The 20,862-nt window shown below is 33.1% G+C and overlaps 1 protein-coding gene across 1 annotated transcript; it reads right to left on the bottom strand.

Moving 5' to 3' along the window:
• Positions 1–1,652: 1,652 nt before the first annotated feature.
• Positions 1,653–3,951, bottom strand: LOC140956448 (trihelix transcription factor ENAP2-like). The gene is made up of 2 exons (XM_073413174.1): positions 3,594–3,951; positions 1,653–3,154 (listed from the first exon to the last, which is right to left on the bottom strand). The coding sequence occupies exon 2, from the start codon at positions 2,992–2,994 to the stop codon at positions 1,924–1,926; it is 1,071 nt and encodes a 356-aa protein (XP_073269275.1). The 5' UTR covers positions 2,995–3,154; positions 3,594–3,951; the 3' UTR covers positions 1,653–1,923.
• Between the last annotated feature and the right edge of the window lie 16,911 nt (positions 3,952–20,862).

The following is a 20,862-nucleotide window of genomic DNA, read 5'->3' as shown; positions in this document are numbered from 1 at the left end:
TATAATTTAAATAATAAATTCAAATGTTGAATTTATAATGTATTAATTTATTAAGCTCAAAAGTTGAGTTTATTAATTATTAAATTAAATAAGGTGGGCATGTTTAATGGGCTTGTAAGAGTACAAGTCCATCATAATAAATAATTAAAGTTTTAATATGCTTTGATTAAATTAATTAAACTAGTTGGACTAGTCCAATTAATTAAATCAAGCTCATTAATATTAATTATGTCATTAGGTTATTATTTAATTATAAATAACACATGTTGATTGAAAAAAAAAACCCTAGCCACCACCTCAATTCTTCGAGACTTTCACTTCCAAAAGGAAAAAAAAAAAAAAATTGGCCACTATTTTTGAAGGAAAATTTTTGAGCCGCCTCTCGTTTTAGTCTCCAACGTAAAATCTCTTCCAAATTTTCTAGTGCAATTTGGAAGAGGAACATACCATCCAGTCGTGGACTTGATAGGAGGATTTCATCGAAGAAAGTTCGTAGGGAATCAACAAGAGCTAATCCGTTTATACCGGATTAGTTGGAGTCCAGTGATTTAATTCACAAAGGTATAATTTTTAACATCCTATGCATGTTTAATTCCTGAAAACCATACGAGTGTCCAAAAGAATTATTTTGTTTTCAAAATAAAATAAAAATTTTAAACTTCCGCTGCGTTTGGGCACGTAGAAAACCGAGATCCAACAGATATTCCATCTTTCACAATTAGCATCCAGGCGCTTGGTTAAATCTAGTTCTCCCAATTTCCAAACGAACAAATCATGTGAAATTTTTCGCAGAAGATCAATACCTCGTCCTACTCTTTCTTTTCGGCCTTTGGATGCTTCAGTGGCTAGCTTTCTTTTCCTCCTGTTTCAAACGAAAATAAAGAATTTCGCAAATTTTTCGGTCTTTCTTTAAAAAATGAAACATTGAAATAATTGATCTCAATTTCCATGGGGGACAATTACCTAGCTTGCTCGATATGTGGTTGAAACCTAGAGCTAGATCATGATCATTTTCAAATAAATTAAAAGCTGTTATATCCTTATTTATCTGGAATCTTGATTCATCCCTTATTTGTTGTCTAAATATTCCCAAAATAATACCACATTGCATTGCTGCAAATATTTTAACAACCAAAGCGTTGGGTCAATGGCTAATATCTTCAAGCTAAGGTAGATTATATGATGACCTTTGGCTGGAAAAAAATTTGACGTAAGATCAAAATTGGACCCTAAGCGTTGGGTCAATGGTGACCATTGTATCAGGATAATTTTCCTATTCTAACATCTCATTAGCGGAAGGCGAACAACCCATGAATTCTCACTTTGTTTATCCTTTTATTGCTCAAAAAACATGTGATTAAGACCGTAAGTTTACTGTTTAATATTAAACATTGTAATCATCTGTCTTCAACAGCCAGCGACGTCCTAGTATAGCGGCCAACATATTAAGTGAGATGGACTCGGGCTGCAGTGGAGAATGAAAAGTAATGCAAGATCAGACCTTCGAAGCCAAAAGGAATGAAAGTTGGCTTAAAACAAACGCTTCTGATTTCATATTCCAAGACCGTAGATCCATTAATTGATGCTTCTTGAGAAATAATACGTCAAAGATTCCCGACATCCTGGGAACAAAAGTTGCCAGATAAATGAAAGAAACAACGAAATGCCAGTCCTAAACGGACGCTTCAGTAAACAAAGATTATAGAAGTTCATATATATGTGCGAAGATCGATCTAACTGTCATTCAGGCTTATACTGCTATGCTAATGTAACAAAGGATACACAATCTTTTGTCATTATGAGGTTACCTAACTAATATTTCGATTTTTATTTTCTTGCTGAACAACGACCTTATGATACAAATATCTCTACAAGCAGTAGATTCTTCACAGATGGCAAAAAAATTGAATCGTATACAATAAATCAACCGCTGCCATTCTCATTTTCTTCATCTTCTCCATGGTGTATCTTCGCAATCTCAGATTGAGTTTTCTCAAGAATTTGCCGCCTCTGCAATTCCAAATCTCTATGGAACTCCATTCTCATATTTTCCAGCTCTACCAACTGCTGTCTTTTACTAATCTCGATCCTTTCATAAATCTCACCGAACTTCAGAATAGAATCAGCAAGCAGTTTTAAAGAAGCTCCACTTCGCCTGTTTTTTGCAGTCTTCATTTTCTTGGGCGGAAGAAGGTTGTCCAATTCATGTTCCTCACCCTCGGAAGATTCTGATTTTCTGGGGCTATCCCTCATCTCATCCAACCCATTCGAGCGGTTCAGATAAACTTTAGGATTCATGAAAACATATTCTCCCGAGTCAACACCACAAGAAAGACCAGCCTGTTGTGGAAGTGATGATAATAACATATCCATCTTCTTTAAGTACACCCATTCACTAGCCGAACCTTCAGTCTCTCCCAACTTCATCTTCTCCTTTTTGTACTTCTTTTTCAACGTATCCAAACGATTCCGACACTGAGCATTGGATCTTTCACTTTTCGACTCATGAGAAACCATGTCGGCAACTTCTTGCCACTCTTCTGAGCGAAGACCTCTTTTCCCCTGTTTGAGAAATCTATCACCCCAAATATCAAGTAAGATAAAGGTCTCACTTTCAGTCCATTCTGTAGGTGAATTACGTCCACCATGAGTTGGTTTTGGCACTATAGGCGCAAGTTCATAACTCGATAAGGTCTTTATCTTCCTTTTCTTTGGGTACTTCTGTAAGCGATTATAATCAACATCTTCGTCGTTCTCATAATCATCTAGGTCGATCCTTTGGACACCATTCCCTCCATCAACATCACCCTCAATGTCTTCTTCTTCTTCTTCTTCTTCTTCTTCACTATCTCTACTCTCCTCTTCAATATCATCATTATCATCCTCAACAAACGGGTGAACAGGAGAGGTGTTGACATTTTTGGTCAGAAACTTCTTGTTATTTATTGCACCAAAAGCATTGGGTCGGTACCTTGCTTCATCCTCATCATCCATCGTACTCCACAACCAAAGAAGCAACTATGTACTGCTGTTATAACTATCTTCTTGTTTTACTTAAAAAATTAGTTCTTACAGAACAGAATCCATACACGGGCCCAGCCAAATATTCCGTCTTCTATTTGAAGAAACACAAGATTCTTTCTCCATGGAGCACCTATATAAAAACCCAAAAAATCAGATCATTATTGCTAAAAGACACAACAACTTTATTTTGATAGGTTTAGCTGTACCCAAAAAGGATCCGAATCAGTGAGGGCGGAGTGAAAAACCTTTAAAACATTTATGTGTGATTTTTCCATGTCCCATCAAAATTCTTGGACACCCCAGTTAAGTATTTTTTGACAACAGTAACACCATAATACTTGTATCTTGAAATGAAAACATGGTTTCTTTAGGATCACAAACCACAGAGTTAATTTCAATGAAAAGACTGTTTCATATTTATGTTCAACACAAAGGAAACAACTCATTAATGAAGTAGAACGCCATCAACAAGAAAGCATAATCCAAAACTCCTCGATCATATTCAGTAATTGAATACATAATCTTGCAAAATTTCCAAAAATTGAAAACGAAAACATTTAAATTCTTACCTCAAACAGCTCAATCATCCATCACGTGGTGAGATCAAGACTCCAGATTATATTTTCTTATCAAGACTCCAGATTATATTTTCTTATCACCACAAACAATATTCTAACACAGTCGAGAAAGTAATTATGAATTCAGAGAATAGATTTTCGAGGAAATAGGATTGAAAATTTTGGTGGAATCCTACAAATTTTGGTGGAATCAAATAGAAAATGAAGGAAAACGCATCTCAACGGAGTTTTGTGTAGGTTAACGGGGGATGTGAAGGGGCAGTCACTAACATGCGCTAGGGTGGCACACTCCGAGAGGCACATCTCACCGGATTCGGGCCCACTCCAGCTGCATGCATTACCGGATAGAACCGGCATGGAGTCAAATGTTTCTCTTAAATGACTTTCATATATACGGCTAAATATCAAGGTAAAAATTTGTGTGTTCGGGTCTAATTTGTGATACGGATATTTTATAACTCATCCAAACTATCCGTCTGACCCAAGCTTATTCAATGGGAATGTTTTAGAAAACAAGGGGCGGCACAATTAGAATTTTTTCTGACTCGAAGTCCTAATAACCCTCAATTTGATCGGTCTTGCAAAACCCTACAAACACGATTGATCTGCCATGGATGCATCGAAGATCAATCAACTTAAGCAAATTGTTGAACTGTGCAAATACAAGCCTTCCGTTCTCGAGGATCCCTAACTCTTGTTCTTCCGGGAGTACATCGAGAGGTATTGATTTTTATGGCCTTGTATATGGAATATGCCTCAGAATGTTGTTCTCAAGTTAACTATTCAAGTTTCTTTTTGTAGTCTCGGAGGTAAGGTTCCTCTGTCGCCGCACAAGGCTGACAATGATGAAGCGGTATGTGGTAGGACTGAGTGCTTGCCTCTTTACCAAAATATATAGCTAGTAATGATGGTGCAACTCAAATATTTTAAATTTTATAGCAGTACATGCGTCGCATTTCGATTGCTCTACCAAACAGGGATAATTATTGTACCCCAACAATCTCTCTCCCAATAATTGCACTCATTGCAATCAACGAGAATCAAACTCATGACATTGACTATGGTACCACTTGCCAGGATCGCAAATACTAGTTTAGAGAGTGGCGAATAGAATGTTATACAAATGTGACAAATAATGAAAAACTTAAATTGTGCTAACAACTCGGATTAATATTTCAATCAAACTGAGTTAAATGAGCTACTAAAATACTAAGTGCGAAAACCACTCAAAATACTAAGTGAATAAGATATACGCAAGTTCAACATATCAATGTAGGTGAACAGAAGAGTAGTGTAACTAATAACTGATAAAGCACGTAAATTGAGTGATAATAAAAGATTACGAGAATTTGTTTATGGAAGTTCGAATGTTAAGCTTCTATGTCTCATCTTCTTATGTTTCCATAAGGATTTTACTAGAAGATTTGATTGCTACACCTTTTTGTACAAACCCACTTCAAATCGAGTCACCAGTCATACTGAACTGAAACTCCTAGTAACAAACTCTTAACTCAAATTGTTCAGAAATAGGTTTCTAACAGTTACAATGATTTTCATTAAAAAATTAAGTTTATGTATACAAATGAAAAGTTATAACAAGGTGCGCATAAGATGATCTTTAATTGATCTGATAAGACTTTTTGTACATGCACGTCAGCTTATAAAAAATATGCTTGAGAGATGCTGAGTATTTTGAAAATTCTTGATGATGATCAATGTAAAAGTTGTGTTCTTCAATTCTGATGCATCCCCTTTTATAGGTGTTGGTCCCCAACTTTAATAATAGATACGGTACTTACAGATGTATTGGATGCTCGACAATTGTTCAGAAGGTTTCATGTGTCCCTGTCGGGTTTCTGAAAATAGTAACGGCTAATTTAAATTTCTTGGACACTAACTGAATGGAGTAACCAACGGATCCTTTATTTTGACCTTGCTGATAACAACCAAATCTTTCATAGAGATAACTATTAATTCTCTTCAGATAATATCGTCATATCAGTTTACTTAAACAATATAGTTTGTATGCCTATCTCATGTTATGTCAGCGTAGTTGATCAACACTTGTTTGATTTGACTTGATGATCTTTCATCGATAGTCTTGTCAATTTAATTCAATAGACTTTGAAAGGACTGTTGATCATAAACATACAAGAAATTAATATATTGTGTATACCAGAAGTTAGAGTTGTGCTCTGGTATTGTCAACACGAGCGTACAACATGAAGCAAAAATTAATTATTGACACACAAGTATAACTTGAATAAATAGAGATCAAATTTAAATTATGCACAAGTATTCGTACTTGTGCAACGACTCGTAGCAAAAATTCACTAGAAAATTATGTAAGTTGTTTACACAAAATAATACTAGTGAGAATAACAAAACCAAATTCTTTGACACTCCAAGAAATTAAAATACATCAAAATAAACCAAGCTAAAAACTAGATGCATAAACCGAAGTTAGTTAAAACAAATAATAGAAAAACACTCTTCGATCAACACTCTGCGTCAGTGTTGTTCTTCACGTGTCTTCAACACCAATCAGCAACACGGTGATTATGTGAATCGATCACACAAATTCAACATGAAAATCTCCAATACTAAACTTGTGCAAGTTCAGAAAAACTCCAGCAGCTTCGTAAAAGTCTCTCCAAAGTCGTCGTGCTCTTCTCTCAATATTTCGTATATGTAGATCTCCATATCTTGACCTAATTTTCTTTCCATAACCCAAATCCTATAAACATGGAAACAAGAGTTTATTAGGAATAAAACTCTATTCGAATCTAAGATATTTTATCTTAGGGATAAATGCCAAAACCAAATCATATGGAATAAATATCAAGATTAGATTAGGTCAACCAAGTTTAGGAATAAATCTCATTATTAGATCAAGTCAAATTAGTCTAGAAATTCAAAACTCTTATTTTTCAATTTAAATAAAGGACAAAGATTAATTAGGAATAAAATATTCCTTTCAATCTCCTCTTTTTTGCATTTATGGACACAACATTCCAAAAATGACACATATGATCATCTTCACATTCACTTTAGCTCCCCTGAGCATAAGAATATCTCCCCCTGAATAAACGAGTATCTCCCCCTAAGTTAAACAAGTTAGCACAGTTTATGAGATAGGTGTTGTTGACAGTGTTGTCAATACGAGTGCAAAACACAGTGCAAAACATAGAAACAAAAGAGAGTTTTATATCACCTCGAACCCAAGAAACAACTCAAACTTAACAAGATGACAAATTAAAGCAACAAGACCAAAACAAAAGAAGAAAGAAACAAATCAGTCTAGAAGAAAAAAAACAAATCAGGCTTGTCCATCAGTCTCCTCAAGGTCCTCTGCAGCTTCCACATCATCATCATCAGATTTATCTTTATCAGCGTCAGCACCCTCAGCAACAGTTGTTTTTGGTACTCCTCCTTTGTGTCGAGAATGGACTGCAACTTCCAGGAGAAATCTGTATTCAGCTATCTGATCTTCATAGTGCGCGATCAACTCCTTAGCATGTTGAATTTGCTTCATTCCAAAGTCGATTTTGCTTGCAAAACAGAAGGAGACACAAGAAGGTAACCATGCGGTGTTGTAGTAGAGGAGGAGGCGGTGTTGCCAGCATTAGTGGCAACACCAGCTTCAGACCAAGGAAGGACTAGTTTCCTGTTTCCCATGAAATAGGCAGGAGCGATCTTTAGAGTTTCGCTCACATCATATAGGGTATCATCATCTTCCTTGAGGAACACTTGTGATTCCAGTATCCCATAGATCAGGGATGGAAAAGGGAGCTTTGTTGATTTCAATCCTCCTTTGGCAAATTGCAAGACGGTGTTGAACATCAGCTGTCCAAAATTAAAGCGGCGACAAGTACCAATGGTGAACAAGGTGATTGCTTGCGGTCGGGTAACCACAGTGGTATTTGAAGAGGGAGTCCAATTCCGAATAGCTGTCTTGTGGAGGACATAGTAAAAAGACGTCAGTTTGGCCGCAGCAAGTCGCTTGGGGCGGCTCGAAAACTGAGTGATTAGGCCACCTGTGAGGACGAAAGTGATAGTGTCGATATCAGGAACATCATCCTTTTCGTCTTCAGTTGGGGTGTTATAAAACTCATTGATGGCATAAGGCGAGAAATCGTAGATGGCATCTCGCTCGGAAACTGAGTGATTAGGCCACCTGTGAGGACGAAGGTGATAGTGTCGATATCAGGAACATCATTGTGACGAACCATACAATTAAATATTTTAAAATTTGCGGAAAAATTAAAAATTTCTTAAATACAAAATAAACTTTCAAATTTGCATTAAAATAACTTGCTCGTCAAAAAGAAAAATTGCAATAAAACAACCACAACCAAGTTTGTCAAAAGTAATAATCGTTTAAACATCATAAACCACTTCATGAAAATCAGAGTATTTGAAACAACATGCATAAAAGTATTCATAAAAACATGGGCGGTCCTCGGGTTTAGCCCCTTGCGCAGTTCAAGCCAGCTCAATGGTCCCCACCCCTCGTCTCCTCAAAGTCATCCTCACCAGCATCGATCAAGTCTAGTGAGTCTAAAGACTCAACATGTATAAACTGGAAATAACAAGTAATATGTAATAAAACCACATGCATTTTTAAAATAGACGTACATACTGGAAACTTGAACATACATACATAACATAGACGTGCCGTCAATGTAAAACTTTTCTTAAACATGCTTGCATCATACATACTTGAACATACATAAACTTCATCATTTTACGTAGAGATATGTTTCAAGCAAGTGACCCATCCATAAATTGTGAGGTCCGGGGCTGAAGAGAGCGGGGGTGATCGCCGGTCCCATGAGGTTGCACGGACAATGAGCGGCTCCTGGCAGGCTTCTAGGCGGAGGGAACATGAATGAACCGATCTTACACCAGAAGGAGGAGGATTCTGAAACTTTTCAATGTAATGGACTGTACGGTTGAAGAGGGCTTAAAAGATTTGATATGTACTACTCATACCAATAAGATGCATCTTTTTTTTTCTGAAGCTTATCACATAAGAATTCCAAAGTTAAGCGTGCTTGACTTGGGGCAATTCTGGGATGGGTGACCTCTTGAGAAGTTTCCTAGGGTGCGTGTAAGTGAGGACATAAGCACGCTGGAAAGACTCGTATTGGTACAGTGAGGACAGTCGTCGAATCTGGGGCGTTACAGTTGATATCAGAGCCGACCTCTCCTAGTACGGTGTGGTTCGGGGACGAACCAAGCGGAAGCTGGTGGGCATGTGAGGCCCGGGGCCGAAGAGGGCGGGGGGTGATCGTCGGTGTCATGAGGTTGCACGGACAATGAGCGGCTCTTGGCAAGCTTCTAGGCGGAGGGAACATAAATGAACCGATCTTACACCGGAAGGAGGGGGATTCTGAAACTTTTCAATGTAATGGACTGTACAGTTGAAGAGGGCTTAAAAGATTTGATACGTACTACTCATACCAATAAGATGCATCTTCTTTTCGGAGGCTCATCACATAAGAACTCCAAAGTTAAGCGTTCTTGACTTGGGTCAATTCTGGGATGGGTGACCTCCTGAGAAGTTTCCTAGGGTGCGTGTGAGTAAGGACATAAGCACGCTGGAAAGACTCGTATTGGTACAGTGAGGACAGTCGTCGAATCTGGGGCGTTACATAAATGTTCCTGATCAGACTAAACCACAGTACTGGGCTGGTAGGGATGTTCACTACCGCATACATGAGATCCCCGGTCATACTTTACCGGGTGGATTGGTCCATGTTCATACTTTACCATTTTCCAATCCTGATCTAAACCCGGTCATAATTTACCGGGGTGGAGAGGTCACCGGCCACGTTCACCGACTTCCAAACCCGTTCATAATTGGTCACAAGACATTTAGCATAACTCAAAAATAAAACATTTTCTCATTTTGCATGTTGAACATACTTATATGGCGTTGAGAGATTCGTTGGATCTCGCTTAGGGTCACTGCTGCATATACTAACACATATCAAGAACTTAACTTTCACAACTTAGATGTAGGTAATCGCACTCGCCACCAAAATAAATAAATAGCTTATGACATTCTAGATCACTCGGGACTTGACCTCGTTTAATCATCTTACTAACCCATGACATTGAACCTCGAACAACCTCTAAAATGATGTGTGAACATTTCCCAACAATAAAAGACATGGACTCACAATTTGAACTTGAAAATAAGTGGAAACCAAACATTCTTCCAGCTGGGGCCACGCTCGTGCGGTAACATATTACCGCTCGAGCGCCAGGTCTTCTGAAAACCTACACTCGGACATAGAGAGTGGCGCTCGGGCGGTAAAACATTACCGCTCGGGCGCCGAGCCCACGAAAATTTGATTCTCGACAGTGAAGGTGGCGCTCGGGCGGTAAAATGTTACCGCTCGGGCGCTGAGTGCACTGGACTCCGCGACTTAGAAGCTTAAGTTCACCAAATTCGATTATACAGACAATGAACGCCTCGAGACCCATGCTAGGACGCTATGGACGAGCCTACACGCTAAATATTCAGAATTCATTTACAAGGACGAGCCTTGGTAAGAATATTTTTTTCCTCAAACTTTTCTTCATATGGAAGAGAAATAATATCTTTTTTATAATTCCAAAAAATATTTGGAAGATCATTACATATTTCTAATGAAAAATGATTATAAATAATTTTAATTTTTTCCTGTAATTTAAGATTTTGTAATTTATCATCTATAGTTAAAATTTTTACTTCTTCTTTTAAAGAATTAATTTGAAAAGTTTTTCTTTCAATATTTTCTTGTAATTTATTTAAAATTCTATGAATACGTTTAGTTATAAACTGAAAAGAAATATGATTACATTAAAAAGTTCATATAATACATATTTCATCAACATAAGTTAAAAGATAAATTTGATAAATAAAAAGAATTCTAAGTATGAGTTGGCTAGAAATATCTTTTGCTAATAAAAAACTAGTTTTAATATAATTTTTATCTTTGCAAATATATGATTTTGGTAATTTATAATTTATCTCTAAAGGTTCTTCTCGTACGTGAGAAAGGGAATGAGTAGTTTTATGAAAATATTTTGTAGGAATTAATCTTTCTTGTATTACATTTAAATCTGCACCACTATCAATCATAGCAATAACATTTTTCTTATAAGAATTATCAATTAATGGGGTAATATTAGTATATCATTTCTGAGATATGATCATACTTATAACAGATAAATGTTTTTGATTTGGATCAGGAAATGATATATCTTGAAGATTATCAAAACTTTCAGAATTATATACTTGTCTTTGTTATTTTCAATAACTGAAATTCGATAATTTAAACTATTATTATTCTGTTGTAAAATTTTTATTTGTTCTTTAAAATTATTAATATCTTTAATTAAATCTTATATAGTAACTGGATTTTGGTTACTATATTTTTTCTGTAAAAGATTTTTTGCCTCTTTCATATAATAAGTTTGTTCTTGTTTAACAAGAATAGTATTACTACTAGTTGAAGCATTATTTTTCATTTGATCTATAATTGTGGATTTTAAAATTGGATCCTTAATCATTTTAAGGAATTCTAGAATATTACTATTAGTTAAAAAATTGATATTAAGATCATGAAATTGAGACATTAGTTCATGATAAAATTCATCATTATTTTCATTATTATTTCTTAAATGATTTATACAAGATTTTCTTTGTATAAAATTATCACATTTTTCTTGATCTGAAATAATTGAATTATTATCTATAATTTCTTCTTAATCATATAATTCTGAATCAGAATCTTTATTTGAATCATTATTATTTTAAATAATGTTTCTTTAAGATTCTCATCTATATCTAATTTATTAATTTTTTTTAGCCCAACATTGATTAGTATAATGTCTTGACTTCTACATTTTTTACAAATAATAAATTTATTTTTGTCTTTATTATATTTTCCTGCTTTCCGTAATTCACGGATTTCTTTTCTTTTTTCTATCTTTTTGTCTATCACACAAATGTCTTTTCTTATAAATTCTTTCTAATTTGTCTTTAATTTTCTTTATACCTTTATTAGGTAAATACATATCAAATTGATCACAAAATTTACCTAATTGTTTTTTCTCAAGTAAATTTTGTCTTTTAATTTGATTATTTAATTTTAATTCATTACAGAGAGCTAAACCCTCTTGTATACAAATACTTATTGACTTACCATAAGTGTAATTTTCATATGGAATGTATATGTCATATTTTCTTAGTACTTTTCTAATTCTTTCAGCAAAAAAAAAGGTAAAACATCAATAAATTTTGACTTTCCAAAAACTATTATTACAGTCTGGTATCTCATAAATACGAGATAGAAAAATATCCTTATACCATCCAAAATCAGTAAGAGTTTTATATTTTAGATTAGTTAATAAAGTACGTATTTATTCACCATTATCTGTGAATCTACCAGTAAAATGTTCAATCATTATCATAGTAAGAGAATAAACCGAATTCTCTATATGAATATTATTCAAAGTTTTTATTGAGTTTAGATTATCATCTTTATGAGATTGATTTAAATAATTATCCCACCAACCTTTAAATTTACCAGTAAAACCTGCTATAATCATTTTAAAAATATTATTATCATTATTGCCTCAAGTTTTACACACAGTGCTATACATAAGCATTCTGTGAGCGGTATTATAAATTTGTTTATCACTAAAATCATCAATATTCCATTCATAAATACTTTTTCTATTATAACTATTAGAGAATATATATTATTGTTCTTCAAAAAAAACATCCATAGGAGTATGTCTAACATAACAATATTTGGTTTGGATAGGCTTATCTGTCCATTTTATTTTATTTATTTCTTCATCGGAAGAATTTTTATTATCATCAAACTCTTCATTAAGAGTATTTAAATTGAGATTTTTAAATTTTTCTTCCAAAACCTTTTCTCTATCAGAAATAGAAGACTTAAATTTAAAATGGTTTATTTTTGGAGGGGAATGAATGGAAGAAGATGCAACAGAAACAATATTTTCTTATTTAGTTTGTATATGAACATCAGATTTAATTTGATTTATAACCAAAATAATATGTTTAACAGTTATTTATATTATATCATTATCAAATAATTTTGAAAAAGCAGTGAAATTTAAAATTTTATTATTCTTTTCTATAATAAAATTTTGTTGATGAGGATAAACAGATTTTTGAATTTGTCCTGAAGGAAGTTTAAAAGTTCTTTCAAGAATAAAAATATAATTTATAATAAATGTTTTAAAAAATTAAGGAACAAAATGTATTAATTTATTTTGATTTTCACAATATCTATAAAATTCTGTGACAATATAATCAAATTATTGTTTAGAAAAACTTTTAAAATATAATTCTCTAAAAGATTCTCATTTTGGTTGATAAAATTCTGCATCGATCATCGCTCTAGCATGAGATCCTTTAGTAAAATCAATTTTTGATTTTTTATCCATTAAATAGTAAAATTCATTTCTGAAACTGTATCAATTTCTCTAACTTTTGAAAGTTACTTTGATGAACAATATTATTTTGATTTATAATTAACTCTTCTACTGTATCTTTTACAGAAGATTATATTTCTTCTCTTATCTGAGAAGTAGAGGCCCTAGAAGTTTGTGGAATATCCACCATATAATCTAAAGGAGAAATAAAAGAATGATTAGATCTTGATCTAGCATAGACAGAATATGGTAATAATCTTATTTGTTCATCATTAAACTGTATTTGAACTTATCTTTCATCATGGTAATAATCTTCTAGCATAGACAAAAGACGATAATAATCTTTTTGGGACAGATTGTTCAATTATCCAGTTTTCTGAAAATTCAATTTCTTCCCATTTTATATATCTACGAGTTGTAATATTAGATCTATTGAAATTATTTTCTATTAGAATAGTTTCATTTAATTTTTTATCATATCATTTTACACATATGATTTAATGTAAATAATGGTTTATAATAAATACAATAACAAATACATATAACTTCTGTTTCAGGAGTGTAATTATAACCATGTGTTTTAACATTTAATGTCAAGGAATCTAATATATTTATATCAGACAGAGATAAAGATAAATTTGGATAGACATCAAAATATACTGGACCATGTGTCAGACTAGATTGAATTATTCCCATAAGAGATTGTTTCCAATTTAAATTCATGCCATCTCTTAAGGCTGTTATAAAACTCTATGGTAATCCTTCTAAAGTTAAATGTCTAAATGCAATTTGAATTAAACCTATATGCATAAATAAATAATTTTTCCTATAAGGTAAAATATATTTATTATTTATAATCTAATAACCATTTCTTTATTGTGAAGAGGTATCGATGATTCTGTAGTTTTAACTACTTGTTTGAAGCCAATTCTTTCAAGGATTCCTAATTTATAAATCATTTTAGATTCTATTTTAGGAATATTTTATTTATTCAATAATTCTAAATTTTCTGGTAAATCATATTCTTCATTTAAACTGTTTCGAACTGTTTCTTTCATACTGAATATATTCATTGAATAAAAGTGTTAAATCATAAACCAAACTATTTACATGGCTCTGATACCATCTGAGGCTTGAAATTAAATTTATTATGATACGTGGCATTGTTAGACCTATCGAGCATGTTTTTAAAGACATGCATATAGCATAAAGACTTACAGCTACGCAAGGTTTCCCGCCGATATACTATATTGAGAAAAAATGCTAAGAAAAGGAGGCATTTAAATTTTGGAATAATAATGAATATAAGGTTCATTTGGAACTTTTTACAAAACATAAAAAGATTTATCAAAGATATACCAGAGAAATTAAACAGTAGAGGATTTTACAGAGGTTCACCTCAGAAACATAAATTCATAAAAAATACCCATAAACGCCTTAAACGCCATCTATTATTTATTTATATTAATTATAAATAATTAAAGAATTATTTGATTTATTGATTTAAAAATAATATAATAGTCCAATACAAATGCAAATAATTAATATAACAATACAGTTCATAACTAAATTGAAAAACATGATTGAAATACAAATACAAATTGAAACACATAATTCAAATACAAATACAAATACAAATACAAATACAAAGAAGATAATTGAAAGGAAAACACATTTAAAAAATTAAAAAAATAGATAATCAATAATCTGGTAAGTTATGTTCAGATCCTCCAAAATCACCCAAATATTTTCCAAAAATGTCAACATCTTGTTGTTTATGTCTTTTTCTTTTTTGCATAATTTTTGTTCGTTCAATTCGAACTATTTCACGCATTTCTGGATCATCAATTTTGCTCAAATCCAGGTACAAAACTCTATCCTCCTCTTGAAGGGCATTTAATGACACTTCTTTTTGTCGAATTTCAATTTTTTTTTTACTGATTTTCTAATTTCAATTTATTATTTTTCAGTATCAACATTTTAATATCATAATTTTTTTGAAGTTCAATGGATCTCTTTTGTAGTACATTCATATTATCGTGAGGTCCTTGTTTCATCGTATATAATAATTTTGAAATGTTTTCATCTTTTTTTTCTTTAATTTTGCTTTTTAACTCAAATAGGTCGCTCGCATGAAGTGTTACCTGCATTATCACCGCTTCTTGAATTAATTTAATATGAATTTAATCCAGAAGAACCTGATATTGGAGTCTCTGATTTGAGTTTCTAATTGTGACGAATCCGAGTTTTTGACATGAATTTTAGGTATTGGGCTTGATGGATTTATGTCACTAGAGAATTTTTCAATATATTTCATGATAGGCCATACATGATCAAATTTGAATCTTTTACTGTAATTAGGATCTTGTGTGAACATATCTTTTGTTGTATTCAACTGCACGAAAATACCCAACTCGTATAAAGGCTTAAACTAATAAAGAAAATAATCTATAAAAAATTTACAATATCCTCTTCAGATGCACCACTTGGTTTGAGAGTTTCAATTTGATGAATGCATCCTCTTAATCTTCCAACGTGACAGAGTACAACTTTCATGAGACACTGCAGTGATCTTTTTTTACATAATTGTGGGGAGTTTGGTTTGGTTGTGTCGTAAGATTCTTCGACACGAGTCCAAAACTGGTCTTTGGATTGATAGATACCTATGATAGGATTTTGTGTTATGTTAAGATATACATGACATAGAATCATGTTTTCTTCAACAATGTATGAAGCAGTTCTAGCATTGGATTCCATTATCTTGTTTGGAAGAGATAATAAGATTGAAATTTGTAGTTGTAATGATTTTATGAACTGCATATAGTTTATTTATACTGAAAAGACGATAAGATTGTAATCTCATAAAACGGTCAAGATTATATGTAATATGATCTGGCGGTCATTTGTAGACAGGATTGAAATCGAATCCAACAATGAAGATATGATAATAATATAATCCAAGGTCATGATCTAGATAGGAAATCTAATCCAATGGTTTTGATGTAGATATGAATATAATCCATCCAATGGTCATGATCTAAATATGAAATCTAATCCAACGGTTCTGATATAGATAGGAATATAATCCATGTAAAGGTCATATTCTTAATATTCATTATATAACGTGATCGAATTATGCTATTTTCCCACACAACACATTTTTACATTCTCACTATCTTGAAAATAAATTCTCATTTCCAATCTCATGTATCATCCTCTAGCTCATCTTCGTTGTCGGAAAATGAAGATGAAATACAGACCGATTGGATTGAATATTGTTGAGCATTTTGAAAACAAAATAAAAGCAATTTTAAATGTTATAGCTCAAGAGCAAGATTTGTTTTTTGCGTATATTATCCAACAAGAGCTAGGAGCACCCATAGAGGTTCAATTCCAAGTCACATAGTCATCTGTTGTGATGGGGAAATTGCCGATCGTAATATGTTCAATGATTATGCTGAGAATCCAACATATAATGAAGCAATGTTTTGAAGAAGATTTTGAATGTCTCGAAATTTGTTCCTTCGTAAAGTGGATGCGGCAAAGAATCACGATGCTTACAATGCACAATGAAATGATAGTGTGGGGCTTGTTCTGTCGACTATTCAAATAACAATAGCCATTTTGCGAATTCTAGCATATGTTTTACCCGCGGATGCTACTGATGAATATATCAAAATTGGATAATCCAACTGCAATTGAGTGTATGCTACGGTTTTGTTGGGCTATAGTGAAATTTTTTGTGAACGATACTTGAGATCACCAACTTCCGATGATGTTGCCAGACTACTCTATATTGGTGAACAATAAGGATTCTCGTCGATGTTGGTAAGTCTCGACTGTGTGCATTGGAAGTGGAAAAGTCGTCCCACGGCTTGGGCGTGTCAATATGCATGTCGTATTGGTTCTCCAACAATCATTTTAGAAGCAAAAGCTAATTACGATCTTTGGATATGACATGCGTATTTCGGTATGTCTGGATCCAATAATGATACAAATGTTTTGGAAGCGTCCGATTTATTCTCCAACCTTGCACAAGGTATTGCTCCTACTGCTCATTATACAAATTGGAGAAAAAGAATATGATATGGGAAATTATTTAGCTGATGGTATTTATCTGAAATGGTCAACTATTGTGCAAAGTATTCATGATCCAAGGGTTCCGAAAAGAAATATTTTGCAATGAAACAAGAATCCTATAGAAAAGACGTGGAGTGCGCATTTTGCGTTCTTCAATCACGATTTGCAATTGTGGCATCCCCAACACATGGTTGGAAGAAACGTCATTTACATGACATAATGAAATCATGTATCATAATGCATAAAATGATTATCGAATATGAATGTGACCTCAGTGCACCGATTCAAGATGCGAGGGAAACACCTACTGCGAACATAGAAATGGTTGTTGATGTGCATATCAAATTTCAAGAATTTCTCAGTCGATATAAAAGAATAAAAGACAAAGATTATCATTTCGCGCTACTGAATGCTTTAATTGTTCATTTGTTGGATGAATATAGTCATTCAAATGTTTGAATTTGTATTCGTATCATATTTGAAGTTGTATTTGTATTATATTTGAATTTGACTTCGTATTTTTCAAATGTTTGTATAATATAAACATTATTCATAATTATATTGTTAAATTTGTGAAAAGATATTAAATAAAATATAAGAATTAATATATGTAAAATAAAAAAAATATTTCGAGAATATTATTTTTGGTGTAAGATTTGAAATAAATGAGTTGTAGATAGATGTTGTATTTGACGCATAAATCATACTATTTTAGTGTACAATTTACAAAAAATAGATTTTGTGGTTAAAGTGGCATGCGAGAAAGGAATAAATTTAGATAATTTACAATTATAAGCTTTTTATATGCTTTATCCATTTTAAGTCAAAAGTCACACAACAGGCGAAAAATTTTAGCACATATTCTTCACACATAATTTAAGAGACCAAGTATCCTACATATATATAGAACTTATCAAGTACAATCTTAGTCTTTTCCATGGACCTCTGTCTAGAGTAGAGTATACTATGACTTATCAAGTACACTCTTAGTCTTTTCCATGGATCTCGGTCTAGAGTATAGTATACTATGAATAACAAGTTGTGAGATAACTATATTCATGCAAAAAGGCAAGTTTGACAAGATTTGGTTTCATTCTCAAACATCTGCATAAAATTAAACGAAGAAAACTTTTAGTTAATCATGAAGGATTAGAATAGCTTTTGACCAGACAAGAGTGCATGGATATGTGGAAAGTAAATGAAGTATTCAACACACGGATTTTGATTTATTTAAAGTTTAGTTGAAAACCAGGCTCTCAGTCAATTTTCCAAAACTGATTTGATATTAGATGTCGTGATATATCATTGGAAAAAAGAGAAATAGATGTTAGTTCATCATGTTGCAAGAGTCAAAACTACAAACTGTAGAGTTACATGTATATGGACTTCAATCGTAAGTTCAAATAATATGTTTTTTTAAATTGGTAATGTGCAATCCCTTAAACACCGTAGTTAATACATCATGTGTGCATATGGGTCTCCAAGGAAAACAGTCGAAACTATGATAAAAACTTCAATCAGTCAGAACACTAGTCAACTTTTTGCTTGAATAATTGAGTTCATTTCTCAATTCCACATCTTTTCGCATCATCTTGGAGGAACTGTGTTACTAAATTTAAATAGAAGTTCAAGACCCAAAATTAGGAGAATAAAGAAAAACCATGTCAGATGTTTCCTGATCCAAAATGTGCCAAATAAAAAAAACTGTTGGAACATTTCATGTTCGCAATCTTGATTTTGTTGTTAAAAAAACTTGTTATTTTGTTTCTAATGATTTTACCTAAGTGCGTATAAACTGGAACTAATTAGGATTCAAATCGATCAGTTATCGAGCTAAAACTGAAGCTATCGAAACGCAAACTAAAAGCGCCAACGTATTGTCCAAACTGAATCAGTTACAACTGATATATCAAACACCAGTTCAACTGAATGACTAGCTGATAAGCAGTTCAGCAGATGACCTTCAGAAGCCCGGCCAGTTGATGAAGAGCTCAATTGACGAAGAGCTCAGTTGACCAGTTCAACCGAAGCAGTGAAATCAGTTAAGTTGACGAGTCAATTGATTTCACCAAACCAGCTCAAGATTAGTTCAACTGACCAGTTCATAACATCAGTTAGGAATCAATCAGTTTGCAGAACACGACAAGCTTATTCAATGAAATCCAGCTGTGCGCATTAAGGAAAAAGCTTTTGTCCAGTCAAAGGACAATAATGGACGTTGCAGCAAAGCTTAAAGCCAAAACGTTTCAGAATGGATGTCGGAAAGTACAGTCACATTTCGAGGAATGGATTCAAATTGCAACGAACATATTTGACGAGTCTTGGTGTACGATCATACATTGACACTATAAATACAAGATCAAGATCATCAACAAAACAATCAATAAGTGTGGAAATACACATGTGTGCGGAAAAATAAAAGAGAAAAAGAAGGGCACACTCAACTTATATCTGCTTACAGAAGCAATCAGCCCAGATTGGAGAAAACACCTCAAAGTGTTATCAGCTCAGTTTAGGAACATTTTCCTCTCAGTGTGTGAGAATACTTTCGTGTTGTATTCATATCAGTTCTCACACACACGCACACACAATCACTCACATTTACAGAGAGTTAAGCTTATTGAATAGCTGAGTGAGTCTTGCACAAAGACATTAAACTTGTGTATGTAGTCTTTAACATATAGACGTTAAACAAGTGTTAGCTGGAAGGTGCTGCCTTCAGTCTAGGCTAAGAGTACAGTTAGGCAGTAGTGTAAGTCCTAAGCTGAGTGGATTTGTACAAGTCATTGTATAAATCAAAGTCGAGGTGGTAGAAGGGGTGAAGTAGGAGTAGTTGAAGTAGTTGAAGTTTCCGAACATCCATAAATATATCTTGTGTACTCACGCAATTTAACATTTGTTTTCAAACTGATTTGATAAGTTCAAGCAGTTATCAGTTCAGTTCTCACCATAACTGAACTGATATATGTGAGAACTGATTCGTCTTATTTTAGTTAATCAGTTTACACAAGTTAAATTGTTTTCAAATTAGTCAGCTTTATTAACGAATGATTACTTCGATTATTTTCCGCTTGGTTTAATACCAAACTCGATTTAATTCATCAGTGTTTACATTCTTAGAACACGAGCTATTGCAGCTCATTGAGAATATTGTGTTTGAAGCACTTTTGTAGGTGCCCGAACCGATCCATCAAAAACTCCTCAAAATCATCAAAACTAGTTTATTCATTAAAATTTTAGCAATTGTTTGTAATAGTGAACTTTTATTCTTCTTATTTTTGTTGTGTTCAAGTAATGAGACATTTATTGAAGGATCCCGCAAACAAAGACTTTAACATGAAAATAAAAGGAGAACTTGAATCATTAAAGTAAGGTTATATAAGAAAAGAGACATTTATTGAGACGTTTATTGAAGGATCCCGCAAACAAAGAATTTAAAGAAGAAGACCAGCAGCAGACATCCAAGAAAAGATCTAGTCGACCAACTGATCATCAACCAGCCGATAAGGGAGCAAAGATGATCAGTTAGAAGACAGTCTCTTCATCTATTCAGTCGAAGATTATGGAAGATTTTGTTAGTTACAAGATTCTTGAAGATTATTTCATTCTTTTATTCTTTGTACGAATATGTATATTAGAAGAGTTATTTTATCTACAAAGAGTTCGAAGATTAATTTGTGTTTGTTCAGTTGCAGTTAATCAGTTAATATATTCC

Source organism: Primulina huaijiensis, chromosome 14 (assembly GCF_012295235.1).
Source record: "Primulina huaijiensis isolate GDHJ02 chromosome 14, ASM1229523v2, whole genome shotgun sequence".
Lineage (NCBI taxonomy): Eukaryota > Viridiplantae > Streptophyta > Magnoliopsida > Lamiales > Gesneriaceae > Primulina > Primulina huaijiensis.
Note: the sequence above shows the minus strand (reverse complement) of the source record. Positions and strands in the feature narration are given on the sequence as shown.

Bases quoted from the DNA above. Each gene is read 5' to 3' on its own strand.
- LOC140956448 (XM_073413174.1), bottom strand. From the start codon at position 2,994: ATGGATGATGAGGATGAAGCAAGGTACCGACCCAATGCTTTTGGTGCA.